Source organism: Dendrobates tinctorius, unplaced genomic scaffold (genome assembly GCF_039654945.1).
Source record: "Dendrobates tinctorius isolate UK_male_01 unplaced genomic scaffold, ASM3965494v1 ptg000060l, whole genome shotgun sequence".
NCBI lineage: Eukaryota > Metazoa > Chordata > Amphibia > Anura > Dendrobatidae > Dendrobates > Dendrobates tinctorius.
Window position 1 is genome coordinate 83,017,743 of NW_027361728.1, and position 20,497 is coordinate 83,038,239.

Genomic DNA, 20,497 nt, shown 5'->3' on the forward strand with positions numbered 1-20,497 from the left:
GTGCCTAGTTCTTCTATGTATAGGAGGTGCAGTTTGATCCAGGGCACTTTGAAGTGTTTCATTGTAATGCTTCAGTGCAGAATCAGGACATGAGAGGGAGGATATAGGGGCCAATGATGACTGCAAGTTCTTCATAAGTTTTTGGGTGCTAATGGCCTGTATATTTCTAAAAGTGTGGAAAGTGGGGGTGACCTGGGCTGGATGGCAGTTCTTGATAGAGAATGATAGAAGGCTGTGGTCAGAGAGTGGGAGAGGGGAGTTTGTGAAATCATCCACTGAGCAAAGCCAGGAGAAGACCAAGTCGAGGGAATCTCGGTCTTCTTGCGTCGGGGAGTTAGTATGCTGCGAGAGGCTGAAAGAGGAGGTTAGAGATAAAGGGTGAGAAGCAGATGGTGAGAGGGGAAGAGCAGTGGGGATGTTGAAGTCTCCCATGATGAGGGTGGAGATGTCACAGAAGAGATAGTGTGGAAGCCAGGTGGCAAAGTGACCCAGAAACTGATGGGAGGGGCCCGGAGGACGATACACCACTGCCACTCGCATGGAGAAGGGGATGTAGAGTCTGACAGCATGCACCTCGAAAGAAAGGAAAGACAAGTGAGGGCACTTAATGGATACCTTGAAAGGTACATTTGGATGATAGGAGCAGACCAATGCCTCCACCTGCTCTGTTGTCCGATCTTGGGGTATAAGAGAAGTGTAGTACACCATATGAAAGAGCATCAGCAGCGGTGGTGTCTGCCTGCTGGATCCAGGTTTCAGTAAAAGCCAGAAGGTTAAGAGAATCAGTAAGGAAGAAGTCATGGATGAAGGAGAGTTTATTACACACTGAGCAAAAATTCCAAAGGGCACAATTAAAAGAGATAAAAGGCATGCAGGGAATATTAATAAGATTAGAGGGGTTTCTGAGTGTAGCAGTTGAACGGTTCGACTTACTATGACATGGGAGCCAGGGTTGGGAGAGATGTCTCTTGCAACTAGGAGGAGGATACAAAGAGAGAGCAGATGGTTAAGTGATTTGTGAGAGCGTCTTGTGTGTTGGATGGTGCAAATGAATGGATCTGTGCTATGGTGTCTGCAAGGAGGGCTGGCATTGCTTGGTGGACTGGCAGCTGTGGTGTAGAGCTGCACTCAGGATGCTAGACTTGGTTTCTGAAAGCTGGAATCAAAATGTTGGACTCTTTGGCAGAAAAGCTGGCCTCATTTGCTGGACTCTGTTTCGGGACAGCTGCACGCAGGTGTGGACTCTGTTTGCTCCAAGGCTGCCCTATGGTGCTGAGAAGATCCGTTTCTGGACAGTGCACCCAGATGTTGGACTCGGTGGAGGAAAAGATGCACGCAGGTGGTGGGCTCTGTTGCTGGGAGCGTAAGCAACTGTGGTTAGTTATAACAAATTATATTGATTATATTGCACATAAAAACATTTCACATCTTATATTCAAAACACTACAGATTTGCAACACAAATTAACTAAACGATTACCCAGGTATTGATAGTATTTTATTTTCAACTCATTCAAGAGCCTTTTGATAAACAACATGTGTATCTGTGTATCTAACCCTATCCTGTGTGATACCGTCTGCTGAGCTGTGTACCTAATCCTCTCCTGTGTGATACTTTCTGCTGAGCTGTGTATCTAATCCTATCGTGTGTTACTGACTGCTCAGCCATGTATCTAATCCTATCCTGTGTGATACCGTCTGCTGAGCCGTGTATCTAACCCTATCCTGTGTGATACTGACTGCTGAGCCGTGTACCTATTCAATCCTATCATGTGTGTTACTGACTGCTCAGCCGTGTATCTAATCCTATCCTGTGTGATACTGACTGCAGAGCCGTGTATCTAACCCTATCATGTGTGATACTGTCTGCTGAGCTGTGTATCTAATCATATCCTGTGTGATACTGTCTGCTGAGCCGTGTATCTAATACTATTCTGTGTGATACTGTCTGCTGAGCCGTGTATCTATTCCTATCCTGTGTGATACTGACTGCTGAGCTGTGTATCTAATCCTCTCCTGTGTGATACTGACTGCTGAGCCGTGTACCTAATCAATCCTATCATGTGTGTTACTGACTGCTCAGCCGTGTATCTAATCCTATCATGTGTGATACTGACTGCTGAACCGTGTATCTAATCCTATCCTGTGTGATACTGACTGCAGAGCCGTGTATCTAATCCTATTCTGTGTGATACTGTCTGCTGAGCCGTGTATCTAATACTATTCTGTGTCATACTGTGTGCTGAGCTGTGTATCTAATCCTATCCTGTGTGATACTGTCTGCTGAGCCGTGTATCTATTCCTATCCTGTGTGATACTGACTGCTGAGCTGTGTATCTAATCCTCTCCTGTGTGATACTGACTGCTGAGCTGTGTATCTAATCCTATTCTGTGTGATACTGACTGCTGAGCCATGTATCTAATCCTATCCTGTGATACTGACTGCTGAGCAGTGTATCTAATCCTATCCTGTGTGATACCATCTGCTGAGCCATGTATCTAACCCTATCCTGTGTGATACTGACTGCTGAGCCGTGTATCTAATCCTATCCTGTGTGATACTGACTGCTGAGCCGTGTGTCTAATCCTATTCTGTGTGATACTGTCTGCTGAGTTGTGTATCTAATACTATTCTGTGTGATACTGTGTGCTGAGCTGTGTATCTAATCCTATCCTGTGTGATACTGTCTGCTGAGCTGTGTATCTATTCCTATCCTGTGTGATACTGACTGCTGAGCTGTGTATCTAATCCTATCCTGTGTGATACTGACTGCTGAGCCGTGTATCTATTCCTATCCTGTGTGATACTGACTGCTGAGCCGTGTATCTAATCCTATCCTGTGTGATACTGACTGCTGAGCTGTGTACCTAATCCTATCCTGTGTGATACTGACTGCTGAGCCGTGTATCTAATCCTATTCTGTGTGATACTGTTTGCTGAGTTGTATATCTAATCCTATTCTGTGTGATACTGTGTGCTGAGCTGTGTATCTAATCCTATCCTGTGTGATACTGTCTGCTGAGCTGTGTATCTATTCCTATCCTGTGTGATACTGACTGCTGAGCTGTGTATCTAATCCTATTCTGTGTGATACTGACTGTTGAGCTGTGTATCTAATCCTATCCTGTGTGATACTGACTGCTGAGCTGTGTATCTAATCCTATCCTGTGTGATACTGACTGCTGAGCCATGTATCTAATCCTATCCTGTGATACTGACTGCTGAGCTGTGTATCTAATCCTATTCTGTGTGATACTAACTGCTGAGCCGTGTATCTAATCCTATCCTGATACTGACTGCTGAGCAGTGTATCTAATCCTATCCTGTGTGATACTGACTGCTGAGCTGTGTATCTAACCCTATCCTGTGTGATACTGACTGCTGAGCCGTGTATCTAATCCTATTCTGTGTGATACTGTCTGCTGAGTTGTGTATCTAATACTATTCTGTGTGATACTGTGTGCTGAGCTGTGTATCTAATCCTATCCTGTGTGATACTGTCTGCTGAGCTGTGTATATATTCCTATCCTTTGTGATACTGACTGCTGAGCTGTGTATCTAATCCTCTCCTGTGTGATACTGTCTGCTGAGCCGTGTATCTAATCCTCTCCTGTGTGATACTGACTGCTGAGCCATGTATCTAATCCTCTCCTGTGTGATACTGACTGCTGAGCCGTGTATCTAATCCTATCCTGTGTGATACTGACTGCAGAGCCGTGTATCTAATCCTATCCTGTGTTATACTGGGCTCCCCCTGCAGTCTGTGACAGAGGGTGGTCTAGTTGGCACGGTAATAAATTGTGTTATTTCCAGATTTACAGAAGGACGATAACACCATAGAAATGATAAGAATAATAGGCAAAATTGTTTGGTGAATTGGAATGTGCGGGATTAAAATTTCGCCTCACAACATAGCCTATGACGCTCTCGGGGTCCAGACGTGCGACTGTGCAAAATTTTGTGGCTGTAACTGCGACGATGCAGATGCCAATCCCGGACATACACACATACATACACACACACATTGAGCTTTATATATTAGAGATATATATATATATATATAGCTTTGTTGCCATAAAAGGATGGGGGCCCAGACACATTTCTTGCACAGGGGCCCCAAGCTGTCAGTGTCCGCCCCTGTGTTGCCATTTCCCCTGCCCTTAGTCTGTTAAACTTGTTCCCGTATCCTGTGTCCCATTAGACTGGTATAGTTAGTCCTAGTTGCAGTGACTGCTTCGGCGGTACCTGAACTGTTTCCAGGTGGCTATCCTGTCGGCACAGTCTGAACCTGTTCTGTGGCCGTCTCAGGCTGTGCAGTCTCCGATTAGCAGATGAACCTGTCTGTGTGGCCTTCCTGTATGCTATCCAAAGACTGCGCAGTCTGAATCTGTCCCTTTGGCCATCCCATCTGCTCTCCGGAGACTGCACAGTCTAAACTTGTCTCTGTGGCTGTACTGTCGGCACAGTTTGAACCTGTACCAAGTGACCATCCTGTCGGCACATTTGAACCAGTTCCAAGTGGCCGTACTGTTGGCACAGTCTGAACCTTTCCCAAGTGGCAACCCTGTCTACACAGTCTGAACTAGTTCCTGTGGATGCCCTGCCCTGTCCAGGAGATTGGACTAACGGCTTAGATCCTTGGGGTCAGCTGCCACTGCTGGGTGATGTCCAGAGAGGCACCTGGAAGCTACCTGCCACACAAGGTAGCTGCTTAGTCATGTTCCTCCAGGGTAAGTCAGGTCCGTGGCACAGTGGGTTAACGAACCACATGCTCCACCTGCATGCATAACATATGATGGATCAGAAAACATGTAAGTTATGGCCAACACAACAATTCAGGTTGAATCATTTGATTTTTCTCCAGGCCTGAAATAAACAGACTGAAATATAGTTTACATCTATTCGAGGAGAAGACAGGCAGGTTTACCTATCACATCCCACGCTACACACTATTGCTGCTTGTTAGTCATTAGTTTATGTAACCATTTTTTCCATGCTACAGCTAATTACTCACACAATTAATTAAGGCTTCTGTCACATTCAATTAATCATTAGAAGAAAGCCGATGAGAATATATTTGATAAAGTCATAGCTCTATTACACTATGATCAAAATATCTACATACACTGCAGAGAAAATGACACAAAATGTCAAAGACTTTGCATAACCAACCATGTTCTCAATGCCTCAACTAAACAACATGTTGACTTCTTTAATCTGTTAAATCAATAGTCTCAGTTTTTTCAATTAAAACTTCTGATAGATATAGATGTCTCATAAGGGGACAGCCTACTTGTGTAGTGGATCATCTGGGTTTCTAAAGAAAGCGGTCACTGCCTCTGGTATAGATTCTCTATTTCACTGTACCAAACCATGAGATGGAGTTAATAGTAAGGAAAAAGGTCAGGGGAGGTGGCAGATAGAAGTACAAGGTCAGAAACAAGTCAAGTCTTCAAGAGGATATCAGAAGAGCACCTTTGCATACTAATGGAATCTAAGCTAACTTATTACTCAAGCAATGGATTGTGGGGAATAGAAACCTTCAAGAGCGTGTCTAGTTGACATAAGTAAAGGTGTTAACTGGGACTTTTTAAATTTTTTTCTCATGGGTCTAAGAACTTGCAGGTAGTTGCTACCTCAGTCCGGTCACAGACAGCTCCTGCCAGCAATTCTGTGGCTTTCATTGACGTCATCTTGAGAAAGCAGTGGCTTCTTTTCCGTTCTGCTCTGTTGACAGAGCATTACTGCTGATGTCATGCAGATTGATGGCTGGTTCCCCGCTGCCAGACTGCAGGGAGACGGCTGTCAATCAGCATGACGTTGGGAGTCAGTCCCTGTAAACAGATCAGCCTGAAAGAGGATCAGCTGCTCTGTGGATGTGAGAGCAACTGAAGCAGCAGAATCGCCATCAGGAGCGGTCTGTATTGGCTCTGAGCCGGCGCCAGGCAGAACAGGCAAGTAGTTAGCAACTACCTGCTTGTAAGTTCCCAGCTCCACGTCAAAAAAATTAAATAGTCCAGATGACCTCTTAAAAGTCCATGAAGAAGCAAAACCACAGATCACAGAACAGAGATGGTTAACTATAGACTTGATTTGAGCAGCTGGATGTGGTCACGCTGTAAATGTATTTAACCCAATGTTTACTTCTATAACATATATAGAGTAAGTAGACTATAAAATAATTAGTGGATAGATTTTATTAAGCATAAAACACAAAAAAAGCGTCAAAATATTTATTACACTGAAAAAAATTATTTGAAAATAAAAAAGACCAAAAAATATAAATATTGCACTTGAATTTTTTTCATATGTTACTTCACCAAACGTTTAACTCCTAAAAATATACTTTTCATCATTTTCAGAAATGTATAAATAAAACAGATAAAAGTAGTCAGAACCTAGAACAGTTCAATTTATACTTCAATGGAATCTCAATGGGAGAAGCTTATATTTTTGAGCTACCCTGACCGAAGGTGCAAGGAGTTAAGATGATTTATGATGGCATGCCCAGTCCCAGTCTAGCAGTGAAAGTATGAGCACTGCCAAAAGATGTTGAAGACTGACTAAATTACAGAATTTCTAAACTCATATTATCTTCCTACTGTATTTAATCAGGAGATGCACAGTCACAAAAAAAAGACCTAACATCTCTTGTTTTTCAATGAGTTCAACATTTTCTGGTTCTTTGTTTTAAAACTCATGACAAAGTTGCTTGGGAAGATTTTTGCTCGACCCTCTTCATCGACTTGACCCATGATGATATAATTCAAACCTGTAGGAAGGAGAAAAACAAGCTGAGATATAAACTCGTTACATGTTGAGCAGATTTTTGGCTTTCATGGACCTTCAAAAAAAGGTTCTTATGCACATTGACATCACAACATGAGTAAACACGTAACATGTTTTTTTCAAAGCCTGCACCCTTTAGGCTAGACAAGCAAAAGGTGTTACGTAACAGCAATTTCCAGACAATTAGTGCGACCAAAAACATATTTGAAACTTTGTCTGCAACTTAATTTCACACAACTATTTTAGAACTGTGACTTTGCTGTAAAAATAAATGGCCAGGTCGTAGACAAGTTGCACGCAAGTCACAGTCGCAGGTGACTTACATTCAAAGCTATGGCAAGTGAGTCGTGTGCAATTTGTGACAAGTGACAGAAAATACAATACATTTGGAAATAATTGCAGCTAGTTGCAGGAGGTCCCAGGTGGCAGTGGAAAACTATAGAAAAGCATTAGATGCGATGTCGCAATGTGGCACTGCGATTTTGGTGTCAGGTGACATGTAGCCCTAAGCTAAAAAAGGTTGCCACATTTGGAAAATTCATGGCATAACAAGGGCATTTCTCTCAAGAACATGCCGCATGAGAATGGATTGATGACTATACACAGTTGTGACTCTCTCCAATCATTTTGTAAGCATTAAATAAAAAGGCAAATAAAAGGCACCCATTAAAGGAAGACACATCTATCGGAAATGTATGCCATATTCTGTAAATATAGCATCAACCATTTAACTTTAATGGAGCACTGCAAGCAAAACGGATACTCTATATGTTTAGTGCGGACTTGAAGTGGTGAAAAACACACTGAATTAAAAAAGAACAAAGTAGAGAATCCATCCCACTTCCCCATCATTGATGATGAATTGATAGAGAAGGGGGTTGGCTTAACTAATGAATTGAGACAGACTGACAGCCCATTCATACTTGTTACGAAACATGGAGCAGTAGGAAGCTTTTTACAGAACAACGTGAAGGTTGCAGGTCCACCAAAGGGGGTCAGAAATGGGTTGTTCAAAACTGTATCATCATAGTACTGTAAGTTATTATTTACAATTGGACAAGAAAAGATATTTTGATATCACTGAACTATCCCTTCAATAGTAACGTTTTAGAGGTTACATTTATAGGCTGTATTAACGCTGACATAAAGTATACATGAATTAAGCTCTGTCCAGAATGGTGTCATGACGTTTGTTTCTTTAGAGGACTCATGACAGAACCATTATGATCTCATGCTTCGCCCAATGACTTAAAGTTGGTCCAACAGCTTTGTCTGATGGAAAATAATAAATGCTCTTGTGAACTGACCTTTTGCATGTATTAAAGAACACCTGACTTGCCTCAGTCTCATACTGTTTATTGCCGGGGTGCTGGGAGTCAACTCTTTGAAAATTATTATCTCATCAGATTTAGATCATTCTTCATTTAAATCAGACTGAATGACAATTTTCCCCCATAATATTACATATTAATGTCATCCCTGAATACTGACTTACCTCTTCTAATCATTGGGCACTGTTTACAGACCACGATAACCTTGGCACTCATGGACTTGCCAGCTTGCTGGATGGCGAGTGTTCCCTCTTTATACACATTGATAATAGACACAGTGGCGTACACACTTCCTCCTCGGCTCACTGTTGTTATGACTGTGCCTGTAATCACTTTAAAAGAATGATTGTCTATTATACAAGTGATGCATCTTCATTCAAAGCAATATGAAGTATTCAATAAGAAATCTAATAGAAAAAAAAGTCACAATTACAGGTTCTCCAGTTTTTACAAATAAACACTTTGTGTGTCACGATTCCTCCTGTGAGTGGCAGCTCAGTCATCCAATCTGAGGCTTTGGCATACTGAGCTCTCAGTGTGGTGAGTGACAGTCAAGTTGCCCAATCAGGTCCACGTCACACTGGGTTTCCTATAGGTGTCTCCTGTTCGTAATGATTCCCAGGGTATTTAGTTGACTGTCTGCCTATTATCTCTGCCTGTTATAGATCTGCTCAGTTTGGTGTGTGTTTTTCCTGTGCTTTGAGTTGTAGTATTTTGATATTTGTTGACTGACCTTGGAATTGCCTTTGACCATCCGTTTACCTAGCCCCTTTGTCTTGATCTGCCTCTTTTTTGGAATTCTGACCCCGGACTGTGACCTCATCCCTCTGTTTATGATGTACTCTCCTTGCTTTTGACCTCAGGCTCCCTGAATTCCCCACCTCATTGCTTGTCTGTAAGTAGTGAGTAGAATCACATTGGGTCCAGGCACTATACTCTGTTCTTAAAACAAGGGGCCCAACCATGTCTTATTGGATTAAATTGGCCCTATTTTATAAAGACCTATTTAGTTGAGTAAGTCAATGGCTTTAATATTCTAAAACATCATTTTTTGTGTTCTAATAAAATAAAGAATATGTTTCTGTTACTGCTAGGAAAGGTGTCAATGACGAACATCAATACACTTCCCATCAATCTATATAATAAGAAAAATCTACTGTTGGTCCTCTGGTATAGTATCATTGACTAAGATAATAAGCCAAGCAGTATTAACATGTTTAGATCCTTCTAGTATGTAAAATGGAGGATTGTATAATATAATTAAAATGAATTATCTTTCTACAATGTCCCACATCTTTGTCCATGTTCAGTTCTATGCAACTTGTGGGAAATAGATGTTTGGATAATTGCAATCAACATTCAAGGTTGAGGAGTAGAGAAGATTTAGTCTGCAAATTTCACAGTACAAACTGTATACATTATTAGACAGCTCTCTAAGTCCTGATGAGGCTGGCATTCTTATTTTTATCATTATGACAGAATGGCTGTATAATCCTTTTGAAAATGTTCCCACCCAATAGTTAAATAAGTATTTTTTTATACAGGAAAGATGTATATCTTTGTACCGTGTTAGCCAGTAGATAGGGGACCCCAATCAGAGGACTATAAAACATACGGACTCCTTATCTATGTACTGGTCCAATATTTATGTTTCTCCCTCTCCCATATTGATAGTTCTGCTTCACGTCACTTGTCTTATCTATTGCATTTTTTCTGTGTTTTATTGTGCATAAATATGTGACTCTTCAGATTTTGTATTAGTCAATGCCTGAAGAAGAGACCTGAGTAGTCTCGAAAGCTTGCAATGTGTTACCATCTTTTCAGTTAGCCATTAAAAGGTATCAACCACTGAGGACTCTTAATTCTGAATATTTTTTTATAGTGAGTGTATTACCCATTGTTGTCTTTTGACATTTCCAACATTGCTCCGATCTCCTCCTATCTCACGTGACCACAGTTGTGACTTGGGTCTCATAACTTTGTTAAGAGTTTCATTGACTTACTTTGAGACTGTGACCTCCGATCCACACAGAAGACACTGTGCAAGCTGGCCAGACACAACTGCAGTCACATAATGTAGGACAGGACGCTTGCGATGTTGGAAATGGCAGAAGGCAGTGACGGGTAGGAATTTTAATGCACATTCCACACACCAACTAATGATTAGTAACAGAGGGTGCAATTAAAAGTAAACGTTGGAGTCCTCCTTTAAGTAAATTTAGAAATACTTTGCGTCACTCTTTTCACATCACATTATTTCAATCTTTTTTTCTTGATTCATATACAAATATCTGTTTTGAAATTCAGCAGTTTGTGCAAGAATTCATCTTTCCGTCATTGTCAGACGTGATTTATCGCATGCTAGATCTCCATGAAGCACAAAATCTTCAGAATTGTGCATTTTGCTTTTGAAATGAAAGGAAAGGATAACAGCCTGGGATTTACCAGCCGAACTAAATACTTAAAGTCTAACATCTTGTAATAAAGTCTGACATTTTGATTGCATTTCTGGTTTATAAATTGTTGTTTCTCATCTTCTCTCTTTCAGTTTGAAATATTCTCGTATTCTCCATTGCTTTAGGATTAAAGATAAAATTGAACATTTAAGAAGGTTTGATACCAAAGTGACAAACTTGTCCTTGTGGGCCAAAAATACACACCATGTTCCAGAAATACAACATGTAGGAACAAGATGTCTGAATAAAGACCTTTATATAGTAACAGTTCACGTCTGTCTGGCCATTTGTGTTTACGCTGTTTGCTAGGACAGATGTTTACAGTTTTCGGAATGTCTGAAGGAATCCTTTGAGATGTAGACAGTAACATAAGACACCGGCCAAGCAAAGAGCTGACTCACGAGGGTTTTCTACCAGTTGGTTGGTATTAAAATGCCAGTTGTGAATGATTAAGAAATAAGAGTTGGCAATTTTCCCATACCGAAGTTACTAGAGCAGTAATTGCTCTCCGGGGTCCCGCTTCTTTTACATTTTTGCTGGCACAACGCAACTGTTGGTTTTAGATCTAAGACAAAAACAAGGAAAGACATGAGTATCATGATTAAAGTAGACAATGGAATAATAGGTTTACAAACGATTAGTATGTCTCCAGTATAATACAGAATCACATACAGCTTTTCTTCTTGTTGGTTTTCATTCAATTCCACCAGAAAATAAATCATAGTATGTTCTATTGGATACTGTATTGTGGGACTATAAGCATTTTTTAACCGACCAATTATGTAGACTTGTTATTTAAGGATTATTTTGACAATTGCTCTAATAATTTATTTTTATGACTAATGATCCAGCAAAACAAAAAAAACAAAACAACAGAAAACAACAAAATAGGAGCAAAGGGAGTTAAGAATTATTTCGGTAACGATAATTTTCTGCTTTGTCTCTCTCCTACAACACAAATCTCATTTTTTCCTTCTGGTTCTCATTTTTGGAAGGAATGAAGAGAAAAGGAGATTAAATAAAAATAATAATGTACAGGAGGTTCCCCCTAAATACCAGATTTATCCATAATCCATGGTATCAACACTGCTCATACTAGCATGCTCTTTTTGTATTGTAGGGGCCTTTCCACTGATTTCCTATTTTTGACAGACTATCATAATTATGTAAGTAACGCCCTATGTACAGTGGTGTGTAAAAGTTTGACCACCCTTCATCAAAACTATTGTTATTTTACGAGTTGAAGACAAAACTACCTCTAAAAAGCCTAAACTTAAGGATGACACATTTCCTTTATACTTAGGCAAAAAAAAATTGTCATTTTTTACATTTTAATAATTACAAAAAGGAAAATGGGTTGATGTAAAAGTTTGAGCACTTTTGGAGATTTGTGTGTCCAGATTAATTTAACCAAGGTTTCAGACCTTAATTAGCCTGTTAGAGTTATGGCTTGTTCACTGTCATCGTTAGGAAAGGCCAGGTGATGTAAATTTCCCAGGCTTATAAAAACCCAACCTCCGCTAACATTGTGTAAAAAATCAGCAACCATGTGTTTTTCTAAGCAGCTGGCTAGCACTCTAAAAATGAAAATGGTGGAAGCCCACAAGGCAATAGAAGGTGATAATATAGTAAAGCTTTTTCAGGTTGCCCTTTCCTCATTTCGAAAAGTAATTAAGAAATGGCAGTTACCAGGAACAGTGGAGGTCAAGATAAGGTCTGGAAGACCAAACAAAATTTCAGTGAGAGCTGCTCGTATGATTGCTAGGGAGGCAAATCAGAACCCCAGCTTGAATGCAAAAGACCTTCATAAAGATTTAGCAGACTCTGGAGTTGTGGGACATTGTCCTACTATTCTGAGACACCTGCACAAATATGGCCTTCATGGAAGAGTCATCATAAGAAAACCTCTCTTGGGTCTGCTCCATAAAATTCAATGTCAGAAGGATGCAAAAGAACATCTAAACAAGACTGATGCATTTTAGAAACAAGTCTTGTGGACCGATGAGATTAAAATAAAACTTATTGGTTATAGGTAGACCTCAACTATGGGAGACAAACTGAGAAAAAAAAATCCAGAAAATCACATTGTCTGTTTTTTTTTTCATTTTATTTGCATATTATGGTGGAAAATAAGTATTTGGTCAGAAACAAAATTTCATCTCAATACTTTGTGATATATCCTTTGTTGGCAATGACAGAGGTCAAACGTTTTCTGTAAGTCTTCACAAGGTTGCCACACACTGTTGTTGGTATGTTGGCCCATTCCTCCATGCAGATCTCCTCTAGAGCAGTGATGTTTTTGGCTTTTCGCTTGGCAACACGGACTTTCAACTCCCTCCAAAGGTTTTCTATAGGGTTGAGATCTGGAGACTGGCTAGGCCACTCCAGGACCTTGAAATGCTTCTTACGAAGCCACTCCTTTGTTGCCCTGGCGGTGTGCTTTGGATCATTGTCATGTTGAAAGACCCAGCCACGTTTCATCTTCAATGCCCTTGCTGATGGAAGGAGATTTGCACTCAAAATCTCACGATACATGGCCCCATTCATTCTTTCATGTACCCGGATCAGTCGTCCTGGCCCCTTTGCAGAGAAACAGCCCCAAAGCATGATGTTTCCACCACCATGCTTTACAGTAGGTATGGTGTTTGATGGATGCAACTCAGTATTCTTTTTCCTCCAAACACGACAAGTTGTGTTTCTACCAAACAGTTCCAGTTTGGTTTCATCAGACTATAGGACATTCTCCCAAAACTCCTCTGGATCATCCAAATGCTCTCTAGCAAACTTCAGACGGGCCCGGACATGTACAGGCTTAAGCAGTGGGACACGTCTGGCACTGCAGGATCTGAGTCCATGGTGGCGTAGTGTGTTACTTATGGTAGGCCTTGTTACATTGGTCCCAGCTCTCTGCAGTTCATTCACTAGGTCCCCCCGCATGGTTCTGGGATTTTTGCTCACCGTTCTTGTGATCATTCTGACCCCACGGGGTGGGATTTTGCGTGGAGCACCAGATCGAGGGAGATTATCAGTGGTCTTGTATGTCTTCCATTTTCTAATTATTGCTCCCACAGTTGATTTCTTCACTCCAAGCTGGTTGGCTATTGCAGATTCAGTCTTCCCAGCCTGGTGCAGGGCTACAATTTTGTTTCTGGTGTCCTTTGACAGCTCTTTGGTCTTCACCATAGTGGAGTTTGGAGTCAGACTGTTTGAGGGTGTGCACAGGTGTCTTTTTATACTGATAACAAGTTTAAACAGGTGCCATTACTACAGGTAATGAGTGGAGGAAAGAGGAGACTCTTAAAGAAGAAGTTACAGTTATTTTCCACCATAATATGCAAATAAAATGAAAAAAAACAGACAATGTGATTTTCTGGATTTTTTTTTCTCAGTTTGTCTCCCATAGTTGAGGTCTACCTATGATGTAAATTACAGATGCCTCTCATCTTTTTAAGTGGTGGAACTTGCACTATTGCTGACTGACTAAATACTTTTTTTCCCCACTGTATGTGTGGAGAAAAAGGGAACAGAATTTCAGGAAAAGAACATTCTGCCAACCATTAAGCATGTGGGTTGATCAATTATGCTTGGGGTTGTGTTTCAGCCAATGCCACGTGAAACATTTGATGGGTAGAGGTGAGAATGAATTTGGTGCAAGTTCAAGGTTTTACAATGGCCCTCACAGTCCCCTGATCTAAACATCATTAAAAATCTGTGGCTAGACCTCAAAATAGCAGTGCATGCAAGACGACCCAGGAATCTCACAGATCTGGAAGAATTTTCCAAGGAAGAATGGATGAAAATTCATTAAAGACGAATTGAAAGAATCTTGGCTGGCTGCAAAAAGAGTTTACAAGTTCTGATACTTTCAAAAGGGGGTGCTACTAGCTACTAACAATGCAGGATGCCCAAACTTTTGCATCTTCCAACTCTCCTTTTTGTAACTTTTAAAATTTAAAAGTTGAAAAAATAAATAAATATATAGCCTACAATACAAAGTAAATGTATTATCTTTAACTTTAGGCCTTTTAGAGATCATTTCATTTGTTCACAATAACAGTCATTTTGACCAGGGTGTCCAAACTTTTATATGCCACTGTAGCTTAGAAAGAAAATGTTTTCTACATGAGTTAAAAAAACTGAAAAAATGCTAATTTACATGAGGTTCTATTGAAAATAGCTATCATGAAAAAGCCTCATTAAAGACTGATAAAAATGTATACCTTTATTAATGAATCCAAAATATGGACAAATAACATACAGTGACATACACCATACAAAAAGTCCACACTACGTCCACCCTATAGATGATCCCTGACCTAGGTTTTTTCATGATAGTTACATGAGTTAAGATAATATTATCTATGGCAAAGGTTTTATAACAACTATGTGGTTTAATTAATAAACTAATGATAAAGGAATATTGGGTTTTGTTCTTTCTTCAAAATTATGCTTCTATTTTTTTTTCTTTCTCTTCACCACGACAGCACTCACTGAGAGAGGGGATCCACCCCTAGGAACAGGAAACCTACAGAAATAAAAGGGGCGGTCCCCCTCACACCCTCAGTTGGTTTCCTGTTCCTACGAGAACCTGCGGGAAGAAGAGGATACCTGGGCTGTGTAGGCCACCTGTGCGGTGTCTGAGGGAACGGCAGGGGTTGCAGCACCAGAAGCAGCGTCGGGGAAATCCTGCTGGTCAGCTCCCCCCTTGTCTGGAGATGGATGGCGTTAGGTCAGGGTCCAGATGAGGCCGCCCTGGCTCACGGGGGAGCGTGGTGAGGCAGGACGGGCTGACACTCATCCAGGGGGAACGGGGTGCGGGCATCGGCCGCCCGGCTCCTCCATTAGACCCGATGTCTGTGTGGCGGTGCCGGGAAGGAGAAAGCTGGGCCGCACTTGCGCAGTGGCCGGGTAGGTGCTCCTGCCCCGGATGTAGTGGGGGGGCAGTGGCATGTGGTATAAAGGTGGCGACATGGGGCCTGCCAGTGTGCCATGCTGTTCTCCCCAGGAGACTCCGTTATGCACCCACAGGAGCTGGATGTGCAGGCGCACAACAGAAAGAGCAGTAGTGGACGCTCCCGGGAGAGGGACTTCACAGAAAAGAGTGGAAGGGACAAGAAGTTTAAGCAATCCACATCTCAGGTTGTGCCTCTGCCTCCAGAACCAGTACTGTGCTGACAAGCTTCACTGGGTGAGTGTTACAGGGCTCTACCTATTAAGCTGATTGCCCCTTCTTTCTGTGTACCCCTTCAGGTTAAAAAGACTTTCAAGTCTAAGAATAGGGAATGTGCTTTGTGCTCACAGCCCCTTCCTGATAACTACCCGAGAAGGCTTTGTCAAACTTGCATCAGCCAGACTCTGGAGGAAGAATCGTCCGTCTTAGCGAATGATATAAGACTTATGATTAGATAGGAGTTCCAATTACTCAGGGCCTTGGATAAGGCTGGGAAACATAAGTCCAGTGTAAGGGGTGCTTCCCCCATTTCCCCGCTCCTCTTCTGACAGTGACGGGGTTAAATCTGCTGATTCCTCTCAGGCATCATCATTGTCTGATGAAGAGGGACGTTCCTGTTTCCCCATTGAAAGTATCGATAATCTGGTAAAATTAGTTCGGGGGGCCATGGGGATAACGGACGCTAAGGAGGCAAGAACCACACAGGAGATTATGTTCACTGGGCTCTCACAGAGGAAGAGGCGAACATTTCCGGTGATAGCTGCAGTGAAGGACGTTGAAGGAGTGGGAGAAGCAAGGACAGCGAGGTTTCCTTCCTTCAACCTCAAAGAGGAGATACCCCTTTGATGATGAGGACTTAACGACTTGGTCTAAGGTGCCTAAAGTGGACGCCGCAGTAGCTTCAACCTCAAAGCGCTCCACCCTGCTGGTAGAAGACTCTGGCTGACCCCTTGGATTGTAAAACTGACACACTCAAGATATCATGGGAGTCTTGTACGGGGGCTTTCAAACCAGGTATCTCAGGCACTTGTACGGCAAGATCGATGATGGTCTGGGTGGATCAATTGGAGGAGCAGATAAAGAAGGGGGTCTTGAGGGACAAGTTGCTGTCCTCTATCCCTCTGATCAGGGGAGCTATGGTTTATTTGGCATATGCTCATCAGACTCCTTACGCCTGGCAGCCAGATCAGCGGGACTGGATAACGATGCACGTTGTGCCTTGTGGCTAAAGGGCTGGAAAGGGGATGCACAAGCTAAATCAAAGCTTTGCGCGATTCCATGCCAGGGTGAGTACCTGTTCGGCAAGGTGCTTGATGATATAATGGCAAGGATAAATATTGAAATATGCCAGACGAATAACTCCCTGCTAGAGATGCTTCATTGTTGTTGTCACTATGCTTCACTATTGGTATCAATCTGGCAATTGATCTGCTTCATCCTCAGGTATGTCCCCTGGCTGCAATCCCTTCAGCTCCCATCTCTCCTGAACCCCATTCACTCCTGTATCTATCTGCTATCAATGATATATCTGCCCTCCTGGTTTTTTTTTTTTTTTTTTTTATTCTCTCTTCCTTCCTGACTTCTAATTAATCCCCTCCTGTGTGTGTAACCATTCTTCCTGCTGCTCCTCCCTCCTGATCACACCTGGGCCTGTTTGATGTGCATTTGAGCTGTTATAAATTCTGCCTAGACCCTGGTCTGCCATTGCAAGGATGCCATTATAAGGATAAATATTGAAATATGCCAGAAATGAGCCAGAAGTGACCAGAAGGTACGCCAAGACTCTATTTAAAATGCCACATTTCTTTCTGTCAGCGCCACACTTACTCTTACTATGCTGAAATATGGTCTAATGGTTTTGCCTCCATTACTCCTGACTCTCCATCGCTATCCACAGACCCCAGCACCCTCAAACCAAGTAATAATCTCTCCTTTCCTCTTGCCCCCCCAGCTGACCGCCTCCGCTGACCTGCTCCTCAACTTCAGATCGCTCCTAATAACACACAAAACACATCTCCCACTCTCCTCCTCCCACCTGCTCTGCCTCTCCCTGCTTCTCCTCAGTGCTGGCGACGTGTCTCCCAATCCTGGACCCCCACAGCTCACACCTCCCATTATTACCCCCTTCTATCACTCCCAATCCAAAAAAAAACACCCGAAATCTTTCCACCCTCAAATCCGTGCCTTTGACGTCCACCACCCTGCTCCCTCTCTGTATCACCCTGGAATTCCCGCTCTGTCTGCAATAAACTCCATGTGATTCACGACCTCCTTACCTCTCGCAATTTTTCCTTCCTTGGCCTCACTGAAACATGGCTGACTCTCTCCGACACCGCCTCCCCTGCTGCGCTATGCTATGGCGGCCTCCACTTCACCCACACTCCTCGCCCTGGCAACAGACATGGTGGAGGAGTGGGCCTTCTCCTTTCTTCCAACTACACCTTCAACCCAATCCCACCTCTACCCTCCCTTATCCTCCCCTCTTTTGAAGTCCACTCTGTCCGCATCTACTCTCCCTCCAAACTCCAAGTGGCTGTCATATACCGACCTCCAGGTCCCACCACTGCTTTTATTGACCAATTCTCCACCTGGCTCCTCCACTTTCTCTCTGCTGACATTCCCACCATCATCATGGGTGACTTCAACATCCCCATTGACACCCACCAGTCAGCAGCCGCAAAACTTCTGCCGCTCACTTCTTCCTTTGGACTTACTCAGTGGTCCTCCTCAGCCACCCACACAGACGGACACATATTAGACCTGGTCTTCACCCGCCTCTGCTCTCTTTCTAACTTCACAACCTCCCCTCTCCCTCTATCTGACTACTATCTACTCACTTTCTCATCCCTGTCCTCCTCACCTGTCACCCATGTCCAGCAACACGCGCACCCCCGCAGAAACCTTGCACATCTAGACACTCGCATGCTCTCCGACTCTATCCTACCACTGTCCTCCATATCTTCACTGCACAACACAGACAATGCCACTAGTTTCTACAATGCCACTCTTGCATCAGCCATCAACTCGGTCGCCCCTGTCATGCATGACAAAGTTCGACGAATCAATAGACAACCCTGGCACAATAACATCACTAAAAATCTTCGGCAAGCATACAGAATTGCTGAAAGGCGCTGGAAGAAAACGCATTCCCAAGATGACTTCACTGCACTCAAACAAGCAACACTCGCATTCAAACCAGCTCTCACCTCTGCTAAACAGGCCTACTTTACGTCCCTTGTATCTTCCTTATCCCACAACCCCAAACAGTTGTTCAATACTTTTAACTCCATCCTCCGCCCACCACTGCCCCCTCCAACTTCCCTTAACTTTGCTGAGAACTTCGCCATGCACTTCAAAAACAAGATAGACCAAACACGGCAAGTCTTTATTATTCAACCACCACAACCCCTTTGCCTACCAGACCAATGCCCAAACCCCATACCCTCCTTATCCAACATCACTGAAGGGGAGCTTGCTCATCTTCTCTCCAAATCACACCTCACCACTTGTGCACTTGACCCCATCCCATCCCACCTCCTCCCCAACCTCGCCACCATTCTTATCCCATCTTTAACCCACCTCTTCAACCTATCACTAACTTCCGGTACCATCCCTTCTGCTTTCAAACATGCTACAATCACGCCTATCCTCAAAAAGCCAACCCTCGACCCAACCGCTATGTCCAGCTATCGCCCAATATCGCTGCTCCCATTCGCTTCCAAACTCCTGGAGTAGCACGTCCACGCTGAACTTTCCTCCCATCTCTCATCTAACCTGCTCTTTGACAATCTACAATCTGGTTTCCGCCCCCATCACTCCACTGAGACAGCCCTGACCAAAATTACTAACGACCTACTTACAGCCAAAGCGAACGGACAATACTCTATACTCCTCCTTCTAGACCTGTCCTCTGCCTTCGACACAGTTGACCACTGCCTCCTACTACAGATCCTCTCTTCCTTTGGCATCAAAGACCTTGCCCTATCCTGGATCTCCTCATATCACTCCAACCGCACATTCAGCATCTCCCACACTACCTCCTCATCCCACCCTCTCTCTGTTGGAGTCCCCCAAGGCTCTGTTCTAGGACCCCTACTCTTCTCAATCTATACACTTGGCCAGGGGCAACTCATAAAGTCCCACGGATATCAGTACCATCTTTATGCCGATGACACTCAGATCTAACTCTCTGGCCCAGACGTCACCTCTCTGCTGTCCAGAATCCCGGAGTGTCTATCAGCCATATCCTTCTTCTTCTCCTCCCGCTTCCTCAAACTGAATGTGGACAAATCTGAACTGATCATCTTTCCCCCATTTCACAGATCCTCCTTACCTGACCTATCTATAACAATTGACGACATCATGCTTTCCCCCGTACCGGAGGTCCGCTGCCTCGGAGTAACCCTTGACTCTGCCCTGTCCTTCAAACCACACATCCAAGCTCTCTCCACCTCCTACCTCCTCCAGCTCAAAATTATTTCCAGAATCCGTCCCTTCCTCAACCCTCAGTCTACTAAAATGCTTGTGCATGCCCTAATCATCTCCGATCTCGACTACTGCAAAATCCTTTTCTGTGGCCTCCCTGCTAACACCCTCACACCTCTCCTGTCCATCCTTAACTCTGCTGCCCGACTAATTCAGCTCTCTCCTCACTACTCCTCCGCTTCTCCCCTCTGCAAATCTCTTCACTGGCTTCCATTCCCTCAGCGTATCCAGTTCAAATTACTAATACTGACCTACAAGGCCATCTATAACCTGTCTCCTCCATATATCTCTGAATTAATCTCCCAATATCTTCCCTCACGTAATCTCCGATCCAACCAAGACCTCCTTCTCTCCTCCACACTTATTCGCTCCTCACCCAACCGCCTCCAAGACTTCTCCCGAATAGCCCCCATTGATATGGATGGGTCACCGAGGAGGAAAAGACTAAACAAGCTAAGTCACAGAAAACCAGAGAGGTTGATAAC

At 43.1% G+C, this 20,497-nt stretch overlaps 1 protein-coding gene across 1 annotated transcript in view; it reads right to left on the reverse strand.

Moving 5' to 3' along the window:
• Positions 1 to 6,179: 6,179 nt before the first annotated feature.
• Positions 6,180 to 20,497, reverse strand: part of PCOLCE2 (procollagen C-endopeptidase enhancer 2) — a 172,165-nt gene continuing 157,847 nt past the window's right edge. Inside the window, exons 7-9 of the mRNA XM_073579105.1 lie at positions 11,058 to 11,141; positions 8,285 to 8,452; positions 6,180 to 6,772 (exon numbers count right to left, since the gene is read on the reverse strand). Coding sequence (XP_073435206.1) covers positions 6,642 to 6,772; positions 8,285 to 8,452; positions 11,058 to 11,141 — 383 coding nt within the window. The 3' untranslated portion in view covers positions 6,180 to 6,641. The remainder of the gene's footprint in view (positions 6,773 to 8,284; positions 8,453 to 11,057; positions 11,142 to 20,497) is intronic.